We start from the raw sequence: 21757 nt of genomic DNA, 5'->3' as shown, positions 1-21757 counted from the left end.
GGGAGCTGGGTGGTTGGGCCCCCAAGAGAGCAAAGAATAAAGAGTAAAAACCAAACAACTACAAACATGCATCATTTTTACACAATAAGCTTTCTCCCGAATCAACAGCCTTCAACTGACCAATCATTTTCTATTAAAAAATGTATCGAAATTCAAAACAATATACTGGAAAAGGAACTGTTTGAAAAAGGAGAGAGGAGATTCTGTTAGCAACTCTGTGATCGAAACTTAACATCTGATTTTTGCTTTCTCTTTAAATAAGCCTGGCTATTCAGCCAGACATGCGTGCTGTCATAAGCTCTGCTTACTGGCTGCTATCATTTAGAAAGCGTTGTTAAGCAATACCTTGAGAAACAACAGGGGTCTACCCACGCCATAGCTCTGCCTCTCCAGTGCTGGGATTAAAGGCGTGAGCCACCACCGCCCAGCAACTTTTTATTGGTAGTCACGAAACACAATAGAGTATTTGCAAGTCTCAGTTGCCAGGTCCAACTTGTCAACAAGGGCGTCCACCCCACCTTTCCCCAGAGCACAGAAAATCCCTTCTGATGATTTCACATTCAAGAAGATGGTGGACATGCTACTCCAAGCCTTCAGAACACCTTTCTCCAACTTCACCAGGTGCCTCCACATCAATTCCCCACAGCACTTGCGCCCTACCTTGATGGAACTCTAGCGGCCACAAGGCAGATACTGAGCTTTTCCTCTCCCATCAGGCTGGCATCGCATACACATAAGCCAGCTTCCTAAACATCACTGGGTTAGCCCTGCCATACCATGACTTTTGGAACTGCAAGACCACCCCAAAGACACGCAAAAATCCCCCTTCCCTGAAAGGTCCCCAGCACCTACCTCTCTGTCTGGCCTATTTCGGGACTTGATGCAGGAGGAATAGGGACCAAGGCTGGCTCTTAGGATGATGCTAGGTAGACTTCTGGGGGAACTCACACAGTTTGGCTCCAAGGTCTCAGCCAAGTTCTCTCGTTCCCCTAGACAGTCTGTAAGAACTGGCCCACATGCGCACAGAGTGTATGAGCTGGAGCTAGTCAATGTAACCCAAGGTATTTCAAGGGAGAACTTCAAGCAGGTCTTTAAGGCTGGGGGAACAGCAGACTAGGAAGCACTGAGGAGACCTGGGTGTTTTAGAACAGGGAGACACTGACTGCTGCAGAGAGGTGAGGCTGAGGTCCAGGAAACCTGCTCCAGAATTGCAGGTTCAGCAATGGCATGGAGGCCAAGTGAGCATGGTCTGTGTTTTGTCTCCTCCCATCTGGAGTAGAAAAAGGCAGGCTGCTCACCTTCCTTCATGAACCTTCACCCAGCTCCCTCGAATATCCTGAGTGTCCTTTTTAAATATCTACAATCTGTGTCAGGAGTCTGTGAAGCAACATGGTTGTTTAGTTGGTTGGTTTTGGTTTTAGTTTTTTTGTTGTGGTGGTGGTGATGGAGTTTTTTGTTTGTTAGTTAGTTTGTTTTTGTTTTGTTTTTTGCTGTTGCTTTTATTTTTGTGGTGGTTCTGGGGATTGAACCTAGGACCTTGGTATGCCAGGCTAAGGTTCCATAACTGGAACCCTACATACTCAGCTGACTTTAAAGCATAGTTAACATATTTTTTTTTGCCCATTTTAGTAAGCGTAATACTATACCCATTAACTTTCCTTATAAGGCAGAACTAGAAACGCTTATCTCAAAGTGGCCTTTGCATCTGTTTCCAAACAAGACAATTCTTGGCACCTTTAAGGGGTGGGTGGAGAACCAGAGGAAAAATGAGGGACCATTGGTACCCTAGCATCACTCCCTGCCATCCTCCTACAAGCCCTTCCACGCCTGGGGACTCAACGAGACTCCTTAGGACCTTGCTCACTGGGGCCTCACCCACCTCCACTGCTTCAGATGCTTGAGCTGCCAGTACGGAGACATAACTCCAGCCCTAGAACTGTCAAAGGGCACGGGAAGTGGCAAAAGGAACTGGCAGAGGGAGTTAATGCTCAAGGCCACTCACACTGGCTCCGAAACTGTCCACTATTGGGTGAGATCCGGACAAGGTGAGCACCTGCCTTGCCATGGCTTTCCCCTCGCGGTCAGGGATATATATACATCCCACAGCTACTCAGAGGTGGAACTCCGCTGCTCTCTCAACCAAAGGTGAGCAAGACAGGCTGGAGTCTGAAAAGGGGGAGCGAGAGTGAAGGACTCTCAAAAGCATCTGGTAGGAGAAGTCTTATGTTCTCCATAGGGAAAAAGAAAGCTCTTCCTAAGCCAAACATAGTGAGAATAGCTTCTCACTCATGGAAATAACACCTAGAAACTTGTTGTCTTAGACTTACCTTGTTCCTAAGGCCTTTTGACCTTTTGTGGATCATGGCCCAAAACTCAGGTTAGAAGCATATTCTACCTTTGCCACTGTCAAGCAAATGAACTTGGCAAGGCCTGGATCTGGTTTGCCTGAGAGTCCATGTTGTTTAACACAGAGTCTCATGTGTCCCAGGTTGGTCTCGAACTCCCTTGTAGTTGAAAATAATCATACTTCCAATCCTTTCCCCTCTACACGCCCAGTGTTGGCATGACAGGTGCGTACTACCAATACAGATTCATTTGGTACTGGTGATGGAAACCAGGGCCTGCTGCATTCTGGGAAAGTATCCTACTAACTAAACCACACCCACGGCCTATGGGATTCCATAACTTGATTAGTAAAATAAACACATCTTTCATAGTGTGGGATAATTCAGAGTGACACAGAGTGTCCGGCAGCCGGTAAATAAAAGCTTGTTGGCATGAAGGACAACTGCCTTGGGTTCTCCCCACATCCACATAGGGCATGATCTGGTACATGCCCTAAAACTGTCCCACTTAAGCGATCATCTCCCTACTTTCTATGCCCAGGTAAATTGAAATATTCTTGGTATAGACAGCCTCTACGGCTACTAATAAACTTGAGTTAGCCTTTGAGACTTTGTTCCCGTCAAAGCTCAATGATTCTGGGTGCCTGGGGGCTGGTGGGAGCAAGAGCTGTGAATGAATTAGGTAACACTGCCCTCTCTAGGAAATTCCCTGCTGCAATGATCTCTTCTTCGATTTTTCTGGCACAGCGTGTTATCCCAAAAGATGACAAGTACTTTAGAAATGGAGGAAACGATTTATTTATTGTCATCCTCGTGCCTGGGCGTGCACACGCAGTTCCTACCACAGTAGGCCTGGGGAGGTCAGAGAACAAGCAGCAGCTGAGTGGTGGCTCACTCCTCGGACTGTGCATTCCGGGGATCCGACTCAGGCTGTCAGGCTTGTGTACGGCGCTGAACTGTCTTGCTGGCAATGTTTGTCTTACTGACCAGTGAGAGCAGCCGCGTAACTTCAAGACCTCTCAAGACGGTTAGCAGCTTCTACCACTACCTTAGTTTTATCTGTGGTTGGTCCCACCACGTAGCTAAATGAAACAAGTCAGATGAGTTTTGCTTTGATGCAGATGGTAGTATCCAGGCACAGGCGAAGGTAAAGATGGAAATGCCCTCATTGAAAGATGAACCACCTTAAGTATGAATTTTTATTGAACAATGGATGGGTGGATTGATGGCTCCAAGGAGGTCTTGGGTGTGCTAGTCAATTGGTCTATCACTGAGCCACTTCCGTGAGTACCTTTCATAACTAGTCTCCAGCATTGTTTCTATTTGATGAGTTTCCCTTAAATTATTTCCTTGTACATTTCCTTTTAAATAATTCTTATAACAAATAATAAGTGTGATAGTTTTTATTGAATATGCCCTTAGGCCGTCAGAAAACTTAAATGTCTCTGAAATTTGTAGTTTCAAAATTAAGATATTTATGTGAGACACAAAGATCTTTATATATATTTATATATATAAAAACCCAAAGAATTAAAAGTTATTTACTCAGTGATTTGCTGTTTCTCAACCAAAGGCGCCTCAGTGGTTGCCTCACCAACCATGGGCTCCTCATTCCTTTCCTTCACAGGGATGGTCTCACTGATGGGTTGCTCACCCAGCTCCTGGGGAGGAAGGAATGTTGGATCCTCAGGCGGAATTAAGTCTGGCTCCTCGGGCAGAAGGAAGGCTGACTCCTCGGGTGGAAGGAAAGTTGTTTCTTCCTCGTTTAAGGGTGTTAGATCAGAATCTGCAGAATAATCCATAAGTTTCAATTTTGGCTTTTTTGTGCTGGATTGTTTCAAGTCTGAAGTTGTGTTGCCCCAATATGTGCTGCTGTCGGCACTCCTGGAGTAAGATGTATCAGATACGCCTTCAGACGGGTGGAAGTAAGACAGAGTCGCCAGCTCCGGGTTGACAGAGTATTGACTGCCAAAGCTTTTGTCACTAGAAAGGGGAGAACACACATCAGGAGTCGTCTTTAGACACGCACACTTACAACTCAAATCCGAGCAGTTAACTAGAGACGGGTGCGGCCAATGTATTAGCTAAGGAATGCAGAAAGTCCAGTTTTTCTTTCATTGTAGTTGTATTGTACTCAGTCCTTGTGTAAACGAACCACAAATGCCTGGTGTATGCAGCCTGTCTCAAACTTCAATATTAGAATTTAAAAGCCAACACTAAAGGTTGCTTTAATTAATAAAGGCTTAACAAGAAACATAAAATGAGCTGAATTAGGGAAATAAACATTTAGTATTACAGGTTTAATGTGTCGGAGAAGTACCTCATCAAAGCACCATAGTCAAAGAATAAAATTAATGATAATGGTGAAGATTAAAAAGTAATTCTGTGGAGCTTTAATTTATGATACTGTCCAAAAAAGGTTGTAAAGCATTCAGGCTTTCAGGTTCAAAGGGAATATATATATATACATATATATCATTATTTATATAAATATAAATATTAATATAATAAATATATTAAATTATTTTTCTTTATTATTCTTTCATACAATACATCCATTATTATTCTTTCATACAATACATTCTTTCATACAATAATTATATATAATATATATTCTATATATGTGTGTATAATTATTTATATAAATATAAATATTAATATAATAATATATTTAATTCTTTTTATTTATTATTCTTTCATACAACACATCCCAGTGCAGTCTTCCCCTACTCCACCCCACCCAGTTCTCCCCACCTCCCCTTTCCCTCAGATCTACTGTCCCTTTTCCCTTCAGAAAAGAGCAGGTCTCCCAGGGACAGCAACTAACCATGGCATAACATGTTACAACAAATCTAGGTGTAAACCCTCCTATCAAGACTAGATGAAGCAACCCAGTAGGAGGAAGAGGATCCCAAGAGCAGGCAAAAGAGTCAGGGACACCCACATCTCACTGTTGGGAGTCATATTTTTTTTTATTCTTTTTTAATTAAAATTTCCAACTGCTCCCCGTTTCCCATTTCCCTCCCCCTCCTCCCACACATTGCCCCCTCCCCCCACTCCCCTCCCCCATCCCCACTCCTCTTCTCCTCCCCCCAGTCCATTCCCCCTCCCTCTCGATACTGAAAAGCAGTCCAAATTCCCTGCCCTACAGGAAGACCAAGGTCCTCCCACTTCCATCCAGGCCCAGGAAGGTGAGCATCCAAACAGGCTAAGCTCCCACAAAGCCAGTTCATGTATTAGGATCGAAACCTAGTGCCAATTGCCCTTGGCTTCTCATCAGCCTTCATTGTCCGCCATGTTCAGAGAGTCCAGTTTCAACCCATGCTTATTCAGTCCCAGTCCAGCTGGCCTTGGAGAGCTCCCAATAGATCAGTTCCACTGTCACAGTGGGTGGATGCACGCCTCGTGGTCCTGATTTCCTTGGTCATGTTCTCCCTCCTTCTGCTCCTCATTTGGACCTTAAGAGCTCAGACCGTTGCTCCAATTTGGGTCTCTGTCTCTCTCTCGATCTATCGCCAGATGAAAGTTCCTGTGCCATTCTCCTTGGCCTCTCGTCAGCTCTCATATGATAGTGTACATGAGCGACCCCAAAAACTCCTCCAAAGAACTCCTACAGCTGATAAACGCCTTTAGTAATGTGGCAGGATACAAGATCAACTCCAAAAAATCAGTCGCCCTCTTATACACAAAGGATATGGAAGCAGAGAGAGAAATAAGAGAATCATCACCTTTCACGATAGCCACAAACAGCATAAAATATCTTGGGGTAACTCTAACCAAGGAAGTGAAAGATCTATTTGACAAAAACTTTAAGGCATTGAAGAAAGAAATTGAAGAGGATACCAGAAAATGGAAGGATCTCCCTTGCTCCTGGATTGGGAGGATCAACATAGTAAAAATGGCAATTCTACCAAAGGCAATTTATAGATTCAATGCAATCCCCATTAAAATCCCATCAAAATTCTTCACAGATCTTGAAAGGACAATAATCAACTTTATATGGAGAAACAAAAAACCCAGGATAGCCAAAACAATCTTATACAATAAAGGAACTTCTGGAGGCATTACCATCCCTGACTTCAAACTCTATTACAGAGCTACAGTAATGAAAACAGCGTGGTACTGGCATAAAAACAGGGGAGTCATATTTTTGTAAGAAAAGAGAAATGATTATTTAAGACAAATATCTAGGCCTCAAGGTGTAAAAGTGGCAGATTTTCTGTTTCTTTCAAGGTCTTAAGCAAGGCTATAAAAATTTTAAATGTTAAATCCCAAGCAAATGAGTTAATTTAGAAGAGAATAAATGGCGTTTGTACTCCAGGGTTATTTGGTAGGGATGTAGAGCCAGGAAGCATTGTCTGAAGTCTGTAAGTCCTTCCTAATCAACTGTGAGTCTATTTATGACTATTTAAAATACTGGGGATAAAAACAGTAAGACATTTCCTGAAATAGGGCCCATTTTTAGAATGCATAGAGGAAGTGGATTCGAGCTGAATGTCTTATACATTACTGAGGAGGGTCCATATTCCTACCAACCCACTAAAGGTTGGAGGGAGGACAGCATGACACCATGGACCAGTAAACTGCTAAGGCCAGGGGCTTACCTTAGTTTTCTCAACTTGTACAGCGTGGCAAAACAAAATATCAAGAGGGGAATTAAGAGGATAAGGGTCATCAGTGAGATCCCCAGCATTAATTTGAACTTGGCCTCCTCTATCTCGGACAGCTTGTCTTTGCTGGTAGTGTTTAAATCAGAGCCTGGGAGGAGAGAAAGAAAACGCAATGGAAAATTGAGCATTGTATATGTTTTCCTTGAGGAATAAGGATGACAAAAATCTGTCTGCAGCATTCTCAGCTCATTTTTCCTACCCCAGACAATGGCAAAGAGAAGGTCACTATTTTTCCATCCACATTCACAGATTTTCTCTCTAGTCCTCATAACAATCTTGGAGTAACTGTGCTTAATTTCATTTTATACACTCACGAAAGTTTGCAAATCTTCTACTAACAAGAACATGGTTTTGTTTTTTTTTTTTTTTTAAGATTTATTTATTTATTGTATACACAGTGTTCAGCCTCCATGTATGCCATCAGGCCAGAAGAGGGCACCAGATCTCATTACAGATAGTTGTGAGCCACCATGTGGTTGCTGGGAATTGAACTCAGGACCTCTGGAAGAGCAGTCAGTGCTCTTAACCTCTGAGCCATCTCTCCAGCCCCAAGAACATGGTTTTAAGCCCGACCTGCCCTGATGAAATTTTTATGTCGCAGCCTTTCTTTGTGGCTTTTCTAGAAATCATTCCAAGTACCTTATTGTCTCTGAAAAGGTTATTGGAACAATTTGCAAGACACTGGTTCTTCAGAAAGGAAAGGTGGTGCATGCCCTACTGTTGGGCACATGATGGTTATTACTTTGAACTAAAAGTCTGTAGTTTTGGTGGTTTCCTTTATAAGGCTTAAGAGGTAATATTGCCATTTTGTTACTAAGACCATTAAACTTAGTATGCCTGATGTTACAAAAAGAAGTAGAAATTCTTTAAAAAGAATAGACTCTTTAGATTCCTGAAATGAGTTAAATCACAAAATCATGTCTGACTCCAGAGGCATTAATAATCTAATAAAAACTAATTGAAATGTTCTTTAATGTCAGATTTTGGGTATTCATGAGAATACATCTGGCTTAAAATATATTTAATATTGAACTTCCCTTCTCACAGTTCATCACTTTTTAGGTAATATTTAGGTAATAATCAATGACAGGTATAAATTCCCATGTTAATGTTCTCTGATTTTTAAATATTCTAAATATTGTGATTGGGATATAGCCAAGCAGAGCTCTTGCTAGTATGTTGAAAGGTCTAGGTTCAGTCCCTAATACCAACAAAGAGATTTCAAGCCAAGTGTAATGAAATGTGTACAGTTATCAATGAATGTTATATGACTTTGAGGCCCATTTTGGAATAATCAAGTAGATTATATTAAAATGAACTGCCCTCCTAAAGTCTTTTTTTCCCCGTGAGGTAGGATCTAACTTTACAGCTCTGGTCATCCTGAAACTCAGCTCCCAAAAGTCTTTATAAGTAGGTATGCTCTTGGAGTTAACTCATAGATTTTCTAGCTACTGTCTTGTCTCCTAGAAATCAAGCCACATCCCCTGTCTGGACTTCCTCATGGCTGCCTGGGTCTCTCCTAACAAAGGACTGTAATAATCATTTCCTACACTGTGAATATGTATGACTCTCATTGGTTAATAAAAAGCTGACAGACTATAGCTGGGCAGGAAGTATAGGTGGAACAGCAGACTCAGAGGACTTTGGGAAGAAGAGCAGAGTTTGAAGAGATGCCAGTTAGCCTCCCAGGAAGCAAAACATGATAGAGGACAGGTAAAAACACAGTCATGTGGCAATACATGGATTAATAGAAATGGGTTAATTTAAATGTAAGAGTTAGTAATAAGCCTGAACTATCAGCTGAGCATTTATAATTTGTATTATAACTCTGTGTGGGTTATTTGGGATGGAGTGATCAAGACAGAAAACATCCAAAGGATATTTGAAGTTTGCCTCAGTCTCCCTTTTCTACAGATCCCTTACCCTTCCTAACACAGCACATTTATTGAAGTCAAGGTCAGAACCAGAGAAGCCTTTACAATGTCTAACCAATGGAAGTTATAGAAAGTTAACTGCAGGTTTGGGGTGGCTTTTGCTTTATGCCTCAATTTCTTCATAAAATAGAGTTGGTGGGAGAACTGACACATGGCTAAAACACCAGATTACCAGATATATAGTGTGTCCTCAATAAACGGTAGAAAACCAGTCAGCTCCAAGTTCAATCATTTAAATGCCAAGTAGAGAGAAGCCAACATATTTTTAAGGTGACTCGCTATTTGTCATCCCTGCATATAAAAGACTTTCCATTTTCTTAAAGCAGCTCAAGGCAAGAGCTACATTTGTCAAAAAATTCATTACAGAACTGAGCATATGGATGTCAGATATGCCGCCAAATATATCTATTTTCCAATTATTTATTTGTAGGACAAGGGGTTTGAGAAACATTTGTTAGGGACTGCAGACCCTCAGACTCTGAACTTTCTATGACCTCTTGCCTGATGGAGTAAACAACTTGTTTTCCTATGCTTGCAGCTGCTCTGCGCACCAAACCCTCCTGAGTTCCTGATAACAAGGAAGTGCTTTCTGATGGGCTGGAAGTAGAAAATCTTGAGAGCTAGGGCGTGGCCACTATTCAAGGAGAGCACTATATAAGCTGTCCTGGAACACAGTAAAATTGGCATTCTTACTTCAAGAGTGACCCATGTCTCTGTGTGTTCTTTAATCCCCAGACCCTTGCCTGATCACAGTTCCAGGTGGTGCAGACGCCACAAAATTGAAAACATTGCCTTTTAATACAACTTTCCATTCAAAGTAGGAGTTTGGTTCTTCATACTTAAGTCAGGAGGCTCACAGCCACCTGTAACTTTAGTTCCAGGGACCTGACGCCCTCTTCTGGTCTCCACAAGCACCTGCACACATGTGGCACACACACACTAAATCTTAACATAAAAAATGAATGGGATAAGGGTATTCTGTACTTTTGCTATTGTTTTCTTTACATTTAAAACTTTAAAGTAAATCCCATTTTTAAAAGACTATATATTGTATGTATTATTCACTTACCTATCTTAATCTGTTTCAACATTGTAAGTCAGAAGACAATGAGATGATAATAGTCATTGGTAAAGGGGAAACAACAACACTTGAGAAGCATAATTTGTCTAGTGGAATCAATGTCCTTTTGATGTGGCATTAACCATCTCCAGTCTCCCACGTACACCCACTACCCTTTGCTATGAGAAATTGTTTCACAATGCAAGCACTAAAATACAGGTGATATTTATGTATTTGTTAATTGAAGTACTTTGTTCTTACTTGGAATTGCTTGATAGAATTGATCTTTATCATCCATGTTCACGGGGGTTTCATTTATAACTGTTAAGACAATATATTTATGTTATAAGTAGCATTCACTTACTACTAAATTTTTTGCAAGTGTGTAAAAGTGTGTGTATAATATGAAGGCTGTTATTATTCATTGTAGTATTGTTTTGTAAAAGGGAACATCTCTATAACTTACGTTCAAAAGAGCTTATCTAATACACTCCTATTTCCTGTAAGGTTCATCATAGTATTTAGTATATTTTAAATACTTAGTGTTTATTTAACATAGTATTTATTAACAAACCATTTAATACTATACTTAGGGGCCAGTTCAAGGTATGATTGTCAGGCACCTGTCAGGCAACTAAAAATATTTGAAACTGTGCCAATATCAACAAATGATCTTGAAGGTTCTACAAATATTGATTTTAGGTTAACAGAAATCTTAGTCTTGAGTAGATAATATTTATTGTAAATACACAATATACAAATAATAATTGAGTGAATATGATGAGTATTTCATTTTATAATGTACATATATGACACCTACATTACATAATGTCCTTTTGTATCTGTGCAGAATATATGCATGCAGATGGATCTTTGTATTGTATTGTGCATGTGTGCTTGTGTAGTCATGCTACACACATTATCTTCATGCACAAATATACATTGATACTTTACACTTTTATATGCATTGCTTAGATGTGCATGTCTGTGTGTTTTTGCCCATGCTGTTCTAAACATGGAGGGACCACACTGGGTAAAAGCCTTGCTAAAAATGCTGCATCATGCACTTAAGTGAATGTTTTTTGATCTGGGCTCATCTGTTTCTGGGGTAAAAGCTATAAAATAGGAAGATCATGATAGTTATAATACAAGGATAAGAAAACCAACGTCATTATAGCAGCAAGTGTCCTCTCTGATTTTAAGATATGCTCTAGACTCTAACATTTGTAGGAGGATATACGTCTGGGTGCAGAAGAATCAGAACTGCAACTTTATCATTTCTCTGCATATGACAGTTGCTATTGCAAGGGGCAGTAAATATGAACTTATTAATTATCGCTAGAAATATTTAGAACGGTCTTGTGTTTCTATATAAAATGTTAGAAAATTAACATCAATATAAATGTTAGAAACATTTCCCCAGTCACCTAACTGCATGAATTTACCTTTTGCTAGCATTGTCCAAAATGCAGGCACATTGGGGGTTGATGCTGTTTAAAGAGATAACAAGGGTAATGGGTGAGAATCTATTGTCTACAAATACGTACTCCCTCAAAAACCGTAGGAGAATTATTCTGGTTGTCATAGGTTCACAAATACTTTATAAGGAACAGTGATCTGATCTTGGGAAGAAAATAAAATCATGATTTTAAGTTTGTAGGCTCCCATTCCCAAGATCTTCCCTCAAATAATCTTAGGAAACATTAATTGTTGTGACCAGAGATACATTTATTCCTTAATCAAGTAGAAAATTTTACATTGTCATCAAAAATGTTAAAACATACCCCATATATACCATATAATTATCCTAGTTAGATATAAGAATTTATAATTGTATTATATATATAACACAAGTATATATATATATATATATATATATATATATATATATATATATATCCCATGGTTTGTCAGGGACCTCTAAAAAGGGACTCTTACATATTTGCCACTTAAAAGACTCCAGGATGACTCTAAATGAGAGTAGTATGGATTCTTTAGGAATGCTAGCCACTATGTCATGTTCAGAGCAGTGAAAGCTAATTGCATAAGTCATATAACAATATGCTCCAGATATCAATACAGTGTAGTAGATTTAATACTTTGTATATGTTTATGAGGGGGTTCATTAGGTTTTTCTTCTTCTTCACTGATGGATTTTTCTGACGATTTTCCCGTTGTCTTGATGAGTTTGTCTAGGAAAAGAGATAAAGCATTTTCAGCATATTAAAACACTGACCAAATACTGGGGTTTCCACGCTTTAAGACTAAAAATGGAACAAAGACAAGGAGAGAACAAAGGAAGAGAATCATTTTTATCAGAAATGAAGAGTAGGAAGACATCAGAAAATAGTGTTTTCGTGGTTACGGAGTATCTGAAATAGGACCAATATGTCTGTGCTCCATGAAAGAGAGATAAAGCATAGAACCCAGCCCTTTAGAGGCAATGGTGAGCTATTGGCTAAGCTGGCTGGCTTTGGCAGGCTCCCTACACAGGCCTTAGTATAGATCTCAGCTTATGGTGTGTTCATGTGGTCCTACCACTGAGTGCTTGGGCTGTATTAGTTAACTTAACAAATAGTAGCATAAGGTCCATATGGAACACCACTCCACCAAAGGGGGATTCCAAGGAGGGGCAGAATTAATCCACAGAATCCACAAATCCATCACAGGTATTTGTTACTAACAAAGAATAGAAAAGGGAATGTATTTCTGAAAGAAATATTCAGACAGAACTCAAAACAGGAGGATAATCCAAGCTACAATGCAACCATCTATCCTAAGAACATCTAGGTGCCTCAGTTTATCCCCACTGTCCAAGGAGCAGTAGTAACAATGCTCAAGCAATTTATTGTTAGTGAAAGCTATCCTGGGGCTCACCGTTTATTTGATAGGCTAGTTCTTCTGGAATGTTCCTATAAGGCCCATATGTAGAAAGCACGAAGTTTTTTCTACCCAACTTTGCTGACAATCCTCTAGTTGTGGGGTTTTGGAATCTCTTGCTTGGGTACTACGGTCTTCAGTAACTTTTATCATAGGCAATTTGAGGTGTCTGGGATGCTCCAGAGTCAGCGAACTGTAACTTGTCCCACACCACTCAAGACATTTGCTCTACACAAGCAAGATACCCCTGGTAGTTTACCTAAATTTGCCCTAAATGTGTGACTGCCACACGACTTGGAAATGCTCAAATGCTCCATCATTGTCAAGGAAATTTATTAGTAAGTAATGAGTCTGGCCCAACATTAAAATTGCCATAGCCAGAGTCACCTTTTTTGCTATTTCACACTATTCAAAGTATAAAAGAGAAAATAATCCCACAAATATGAGTCTACTAAAGATGAGTAGTAGCCTGGAATCCTAAATTTAGTTAATGTTTCTTTCCATGCAAACAGGGGAACGGGAGGTTTGGAAATGAGAGACCATCTGCCTCTTCTTCTGGAATGCTCACTGTGATGGTGGTCATGGGGCGTCACAGAAAACGGCGTGAAAGAAAACAAAGGGAAAAACAAACCAGGAGATGTCGTAACTCTGCTGGCTTCCAGAAGCACAAGGCTCCAGAGGGGCACCCTGAGGCCTCACCCCTTTTCCCGGTGCTGTTCTGGGACCTTGTCCTAACGTCTTTGCACGTGGAGTAGCGACAGTGCATTCAGTACTTACAGTTCTTCAGCGCGAACTTCAGGTTCGTGGTGGCACTCACAGATATTTCAGAGTCTGTGCCATTCGAGTTTTGTGTGGTGAACACATCTACAAACAGAAAATCAGAATCTTTAGCAATCACCAACTGTCCATTTTATTTTTTTCTTCGTAGTATATTTTTAACCTTTAAAAAGTATCCACCGACTAATGAAAAAATAATTATAAAAAAAAGGATGAGACTTTTTCTTTTTCAAAGAAAGTGGAGCAAGGGGAAAGCTGAAAATTCATAAGGAAAAAAAAGTCAAACTAATTTTCTTATGATAGACAACTTTGAGAAACAATTATTGAGGACATTCATGGGAAATATGCATATAAGCTGTCAAAATCGATTTGTGAGGGGGAAATGTCACTAAATCTTAACCCTAGTACCTCAGAAAATGAGACATGAGTAGAGATAGGTTTGCTGAGAATATATTTAAGACTGGAGGAGGGTGTGCTCCCAAATGGGTTTAACTAATGCTATTGTACAAGAGGGAAGACCCCACACAGAAACAGGAAGGATATTACGTGAAGAGGGGAAGGGCACAAACAGGCTTCCACAAGTGAAAGCAAACGCGACCCACCACAGCTGAGGGAAGCAGGAAAGGTTCTCGACCTTTGCTTTGGATGGAGCCTTGACTTGATTGGTTCTTCTATGCTTTTAGACTTCCAGCCCCTAGAGCTATAGGAAAATAGTTTTCTATTGTTTTTATGCTCCTAATTTGTGGCATTTTGTTTCAGCAGCCTTAAGAAATGGATCCACACCTCAAAATAAGTGTTGGCTAGTTACCATCAAATTAGATTAGTTTTTACTAAAGCGAGTATCACAATGCCGTGATGGACCACGGTAGACAGAATTAGTAGCAAAGATAGTCTTACGCAATTTTGTAATGTCTCACGCGAAAAGTTGTAAGACATAAGGCTGTAATTTTACACACTGAAGTGTCTACAAAGTAAATTAGAGTTTCAAAACTGGGAAATAAAATGATGATGAGAGCCGGGCGGTGGTGGCGCATGCCTTTAATCCCAGCACTCGGGAGGCAGAGGCAGGCGGATCTCTGGGAGTTCGAGGCCAGCCTGGTCTACAAGAGCTAGTTCCAGGACAGGAACCAAAAAGCTACAGAGAAACCCTGTCCCGAAAAAAATAAAAATAAAAAAAAAAATAAAAAAAAAATAAAAAAAAAAGATGATGAGAGATTAAAAGGCAGGACTAAGAAAAACTAAACCCGCACAATCAGAGCTTTAAAAACTTACATTGTTTCACATCTTTAAAGTATTTCTCATTTTTCTCGTTAGCAGGGGTGTCACCTTCATTTTCTTTTAGTTTGTGTATGACAGGATTAGATTCTGCATTTTTGTCATCTTCATGTCCAGGGTCATTGTTGCTCAGATTTTCATCATCTGAGTAATACTGTTCTTCATCTGACGGCGTATCGTCAAGGTCCTCTGATACAAAAAACAGGACACGCCATGGGACAAATGAGATTTAAAAGTTAAATTATAGTACACCTCCAACTTTCAATTCAATCCTCCTGCAAAAAAACGTCCATTTTCTGACTTTCTGTAATTGAGGATCAACCTTCAGATTGGCTAATTTGTTAATTTTAAGGGTTTTTTTTTTTTTTTTTTTTTTTTTTTTTACTTACGTCCCGCACTGAGCTGTAGATTGCTTATGTCTGGGAGAAAAACCTCAAATAAAAAGATAAACAATAAAAAATACATTGGGAAATAGATGTGATTGATCCAGCAATCTACTGTCTCCTCACGGCTTCCTTCTCGTGGCCCAGGAGGCCCAAAGACTCAGTAGGACATTATGACATCACTGGGAAAGAGAATGCCAGGGAAATGCCCAGAGCTTTGTGGTTCCATATTATGACCATTTCATTCTTGGCGTCAAGATGGTTTTAGTTTTAAAAAATAAACTTTTTTCTTTGAAAGGTAACAAATGTGTTTTTACAAAATAATTTTACTTATTGGTCCATGAATTGTAATTCATCAGTCTTGTTGATAGTGACATAAAAACTTTAAGAACTTAGGGGTTGTTTCTAATGACATCATACTCTTCAGAGAGCTGCAATCTGCTAAAAACAAAACAAAACAACAACAAATAAAATAAAAACCTCATCAGAGAAAGCAAAACTCAAATCTTAATCCAAATACCCTATAAGTTCTCATTCATAAACTATTTGACTACAATTCTTTAAGAAAAATTTTGTGAAACATCTTTTTAAGAATTATTTTCATTATAAGATATGCTTGTTTTGTTTAATACAATTTTTTTAACGCCACACAACTTCTACTTCACATTTTAATGGAGAAAATTATCTAATATTTAACAGTTAAAAAGTTGCTCCAGCATGAATAGTCTTGTCATGGATCAGATGATATCCATACTTACAACATAAACATCAGGAAAAACAGCATAATGCCGCAGGACTTTATGTTTGTCTTCAGTGAGGGGGGAGGTCGTAAGTGAAGTAAAACCTGTGGTCCTTCACTGACGGTGCCTGGTGGGTGACATGGTAGAGTCTTCACCCAACATTGAGAAGGAACACTCAGTGGCACAGCCAGCACCCACACAGGACCCAGAAGTATGATCAGCATTTGTGACCTGACTGATCCATGAAGGTTATATTTCAAAAGTTTATTCCATTGAAGTCCAATACAGTGAAATGGCCTACAGAAAGCTTGCTCAATCAACTGGTTTAGAAAACACTTGCTATAAGGCCTTTCTTTAGATCAACAAGTCGAACATGCCAATGGTGGTCTAAAGACTAGAAACAAACTCCAGCAAGCAACCCTTTTCAAATGTTAACGATGTTTTTGTTTTCCCCCAAACTAGTGCGATAAGAGCATTTGCACGTAGACTACTGTGCTTGCACGCAGTCTAAGAACGCTCAGCAAGAATGGAGACTAGTAGCCAGGCAGTGGTGGTGCATGCCTTTAATCCCAGCACTTGGGAGTCAGAGACAGGAGGATCTCTATGAGTTCAAGGCCATCCTTGTCTACAGAGCAAGTTCCAGGACAGACTCCAAAACTACAGAGAAATCCTGTCTCGAAAAAAAAAAAAAAAAAAAAAAAAAAAGAATAGAGACGAGTATGTTACTTTGTCAGGTTGGCTTTCTATTGGGTTTTTCAAAGCTTTTGTGTGCACATGCGCATGTTGTGTGCTTGCATCTGTGTGCACATGCATTGCAGACATCCAGAGGGTAGCCTGGATGTCATCCTCAGAAACATTGCATGTCTTTCTCTCTCCCTAGTTCTTACATCCTCTCACTCCTCAGTCTCTCATTCTTTCTGCTCATCTCTCTTCTTTCACCCTTGTCTCCTCCTCCTCTACTTTTTCTGTCACTTTCCTATGCCCCTCCCATCTCTATCTCTCCCCTCTCTTCCTCTCCTACCTTCCTTCTATCCCTTTTATCTCTCACTTGCCCTTTCTTTTCTCTTCTGTATCTCTCCCCTCTATCTCCTCACCCTCTCTCCCTCATCTTTTCTCTTCATTCTCTCATTCTGTCTTCTCTGTCTATTCTCGCCTCTTTTCTGTCTGTCCCCCTTCCCTCTCTCTGCTCTTTCTCCTCTTCCATTTCTTCCTCTTCTCCCCCTCACTCTCTCCTTCTTTCTATCTCCTCTCTCCCATCTCTTTCCTTTCTCTTTTCTATTTCCTCTTATTCCCCCTTTCTCCCATTTTATTCTCCTCTCTCTACCGTTACCCCCACCCCTTCTCTCGCTCCCGACTCTTTTCTCTCTTCCTTACATTGCACTTCCCCTTTCTCTGTCTCCTAACTCTCCTTCCTCTCCTCTCCTCTCCCACTTTGCTCTCTGCCTTTCTCCCTCTCTGCATCATCTCTTCCCTGTCTCTCCTCTCTATCTTTCCTTCTCGCTCCTTCCTCATCACATTCTCATCTTTTTCTCTCTTCTCTCCTCCCCTCTGTCTCCTTTGTCTCCACTCTCTCTTCTCTCTTTCCCCATTTATCTTCGCTCTCTACCTTTTTCTCTCTTCCCTCCTTCCTCCTCTTATGCATACCTCATCTCTCCCTGCCCTCTTCTCTGTAGTCCCCCCTCCCTTTAATCCTCCCTCTTGCCTCCACTTTTCCTTATCCCACATCTTCTTCCTCTTCTCTCCTCTTTTCTCTCTAGCTCCTCACTCTCTCCCTTCTCTCCCCTCATATTTTCTTTTCACTCTCTCATTATTCTTCCCTCTGTACTCTCTTCTCTTTCCCTCTCTCTCACACACTCTCTCCCTCTCTCCTCAATCCCCCATTTTCCTCCTTCCCTCCTACTCAATTCTCCTGCCTCCCACCCCTCTTTCATCTCTCACTGTGTTCCCTATTACCTTTCTCTGCCCTTACCCTCAACCCTTCTCTCCTCGTCTCTTGTTTCAACTGTCTCTCACTTATATCGCATGCTTCCCTTTCTCTTCTCCTGTTTCTGTTTCCTTTCCTGTATCTCTCCTCTCTTTCTCCCCTCTTTCTCTCTCTTATATCACCCCTCTTGTTTCCCCTCTCTTGCTGCTATTCTATCTCCTCTCCCTCTCCTTCCCTCCCTCTCTTTCTATCCCCTCTATCTAATGTGCATTAATAACATAGCAGAAGGATATACTTGTACAGATCTGCAAATACCTGAAGTAGAACATCAGGTCACATTTTTTGAATAGTGTAGTTCCCTGGAATATTCAAGTACACAGTGTAAATAGAGATTATGGTACAGCAACAATAATGACAAAGAAAGAGAGAGGGGAGAGAGAAGAGAAGGGACAGGAGCACGAGGAAGGTCACAGAAGAGAGAAAGAAGAGAGATGGGACACAGAGAGGGGATGGTGAGAGGAGAGTGATGTGGGAGAAGGGACAGAGATAGGAGATGGGGACAGAGAGGTGTAAATAGATTTTTCTTTGGGCTGCCATCTCATAAGAAATGACACAAAGACTTATTAATTATGAAAACTCAGCCTCTAACTTAGACTTGTCTCATTAGCTTTTATAACTTAAATTAATCCATTTCTATACACCTATGTGTTGCCATGTGACTAACAGCTTTTACTTTTCCTCCTGCACATCCATCTGCTCCCTGTCTCCATTGATGTCTCCTCCTTTCTTCTTCTCAGAGCTCTCTGTCCCCAGAAGTCCAACCTAACCTATTTCTGCTCACCTAATTGTCTTAGGCTCTTTATTAAACCAATCACGATGACACGTATTCACACAATGTAAAGGAATAATCCACAACAGAGGAATGAGAGAGATGAGATGGGAAAGAAGGGAAAAAGAGAAGGGGGGATAGACAAATGAGAGAGAAGAAAGAGAAAATGAGAGACAGAGAAAATACAGGGAGAGTAAGAGAGGAAAGAGGGATGAGAGATGAAGTTAAGAAAGAGAAGAGAGGAGTTAGGAAGAAGAGAAAGGAAAGTGATGAGACAATGAGAGAGACCAGACAGATGGAAAGGAGTGAAAGGGGTAAGAGAGAGAGACAAGACAGAGACAGAGAGAGGAAAGACCAATGAGAGGTGAGGGAACATGTTGAGGGAGTATAGAGAAAAAGGTGAGGCAGAGGGGGAGAAAATGGAGAGGAGAGAGTCATCAGGGAGAGCAACAGATGAGAGAAAGGATAGAGAGTTATGAGAGAAATGAAGAGAAGTGAGAGAGATGAGAGAAGAGTGTGAGAGAGATGGAGAGAAAGAGGTAATACAGGTGAGGGTGGAGAGAGGGAAGACAATGGAAGGAGAGAGAGAACAAAGACATAGAGGACAGAGAGTAGAGAGAGAAGAGAAAGACAGGGAGAGAGGCACTTCCAGCATTCTAAACTATAGGAGCCTAGAATCTGGGTACAGAATTCTGTGTAGGCGCCTACAAGAAGTCAATGTTCAGCTTCTAGGGACTGGCAGTTTGTCTTAAGTAAAACAAAGTTCAAGGTAGGTTGAGTGTATAGGGCTAGAAGGACAGATAAGAAAATTAAAACCATGTATGGCTAAGATAACAATTAAATGATGGAGACTTGAGTTGTTGCAACAGTGGAAAACACAGTTAACATTTCCCCAGTCTCAGAAACAAACTATAAAGTAAGGAATGCTTCTAAGGAAACAGTAAAAGATATTATCAAGAATGGCCACAAACTATTCAAGTTGTACATAAGCAGGGCACAGCAGCTCTTAGTCTTTCAAAGGTAAGAATACTCCTAACTTTAAAATGGTTAGCTGACAAACCTGTGGGGGTGAACCTATGGCTTGGCTGTTGCTAAATCCACCCAAAGCTCAGGATGTCCCATGTCTCAGCATGTCTCCATTGAACTGATAACTGATTGAAGAATTAGGAAAATGTAGAAGAATCAAGTAGCCCCAGCTTTCCATGTTGGGCATCTCGAGGAACTGGGTAAGATCCTTTGTGGTGCTGCTTACCTATTTGGTCACTGTAGAAAAGACAGTTTTTCCTGTGTGTCCTGTGGTCACCATTTGAACACGAATCTTTTCCCCGAGGAGTGGAACCATTTAGATCATCTTACCTGCCTTTGGCACCTGACTCCACTTCTCTACCAATGGTACTGTGTCACCCCATCTCTCTGTGCAAAGCCAAACCCCTGCTTGGCCCTCACACTATTAGCATTCTGAATTGACTTCAAGAATCTTTTTATCGTTATTTTTCTTTGATTATAAAAATATATACACTAAGCCAGGCGGGGGTGGCGCACGCCTTTAATCCCAGCACTCGGGAGGCAGAGGCAGGCGGATCTCTGTGAGTTCGAGGCCAGCCTAGTTCCGGGACAGGCACCAAAGCTACAGAGAAACCCTGCCTCGAAAAACCAAATATATATATACACACACACTAATAGGGAGAAATCAGAAAATACAGAAACATCACTAAAGCATAGTAGTGGTAAGGCTTTTTTTCCAGACATAAAGGATAAATGCCTCCAGTCTCACTACAGGCAATTTGACATGACTATTTACCAAAATAACAACAAGCTCAAACCTGGGGCCCATGACCTTCCCAGCTTTTAGAATTACAGTGCCTTCCTTAAGATTCCTTCCTGTGGAACAGGCCTCATATCCAATTGAAAAGCAGTTAAGTTTCCCCCATAAGTCACACCACCATTACACAAATGGGCAGATCTTGCCTGGTATCTTCTATTGTTGTGGAGACACCAAGACAACTTACATAGAGGTTATAGAGAGCTTACAGTTTCATATGGTGAGATCATGACCATTACAATGGGGAGCATGGCAGCAGGCTGGTAGGCATGGCATTGGAGCAGCAGCAGAGACAAGAGAGCTAACTCACTGGGGATGGTTTTTGAAACCTCAATGCACCTCCCACCAACTCCCTGATATACTTCCTTCAAGGCAAGGTCTTACTCCCTAATTCTTCCCAAACAGCTCCACCCACTGGGGACCAAGTGTTCAAACATGTGAGCCTATGGGGGCATTCTCATACAGAGTCACTACTGATTCATGCGGGGTCCAGCACTGGGTAGGAATACTGCCTCTTCTCAGTCCTCAGGATGTCATAGCACCTTCCAGCACTATGAACACTAGTCAGCAGGGATGAAGTTTTCCACACAACTGAAGCTGATTTCTTCACGTCCGACCCAAAGTGTGTATTGACTTCAGCAACAGGGACTTACCATATTGACACGATGGGTAACGATGTTGGAGAAAGAGTTTCTCTTGCTGTAATGAAACACCACGACCAAAAACCAAGCTGGGAAAAAAGGGTTTATGTAGCTTATGTTTCAGCAATGCAAGTCACGACAGGAGCTCAATCAGGGCAGGAACCTGGAAGCAGGAGCTGATTCAGAGGCCATGGAGGAGTGCTGCTTACTCGTTTGCTCACAGCCTTTCTTAGAAACCCAGGACCAACAACCCAGGGATGACACCACCCACAATAGACTGGGCCCTCCCCAACCAATCACTAATTAAGAAAATGCCCTACAATTAGATCTTATGGAGGCATCTTCTCAGTTGAGGTTCCCTCCTTTCAAGTAACTAGTTTGTGTGTCAAGGTGACAGTAATAGACAGCACAGTGACCAAGGGCAGTGAGGACTGTGTTATTCTGGAAACTTCTGGGACCTTCCTGATCAACAGGGAG

General features: G+C 41.0%; 1 protein-coding gene across 1 annotated transcript; it reads right to left on the bottom strand.

Moving 5' to 3' along the window:
- Positions 1-3826: 3826 nt before the first annotated feature.
- Eqtn (equatorin) lies at positions 3827-15406 on the bottom strand. The gene is made up of 8 exons (XM_057785453.1): positions 15331-15406; positions 14939-15130; positions 13667-13753; positions 12109-12201; positions 11455-11499; positions 10271-10330; positions 6950-7103; positions 3827-4328 (listed from the first exon to the last, which is right to left on the bottom strand). The coding sequence occupies exons 1-8, from the start codon at positions 15404-15406 to the stop codon at positions 3887-3889; spliced, it is 1149 nt and encodes a 382-aa protein (XP_057641436.1). The 3' UTR covers positions 3827-3886.
- Between the last annotated feature and the right edge of the window lie 6351 nt (positions 15407-21757).

This window comes from Chionomys nivalis, chromosome 11 (genome assembly GCF_950005125.1).
Source record: "Chionomys nivalis chromosome 11, mChiNiv1.1, whole genome shotgun sequence".
Classification (NCBI taxonomy): domain Eukaryota; kingdom Metazoa; phylum Chordata; class Mammalia; order Rodentia; family Cricetidae; genus Chionomys; species Chionomys nivalis.
The sequence above is the reverse complement of the archived record's forward strand: the minus strand, read 5'-3'. Positions and strand labels throughout refer to the sequence as shown.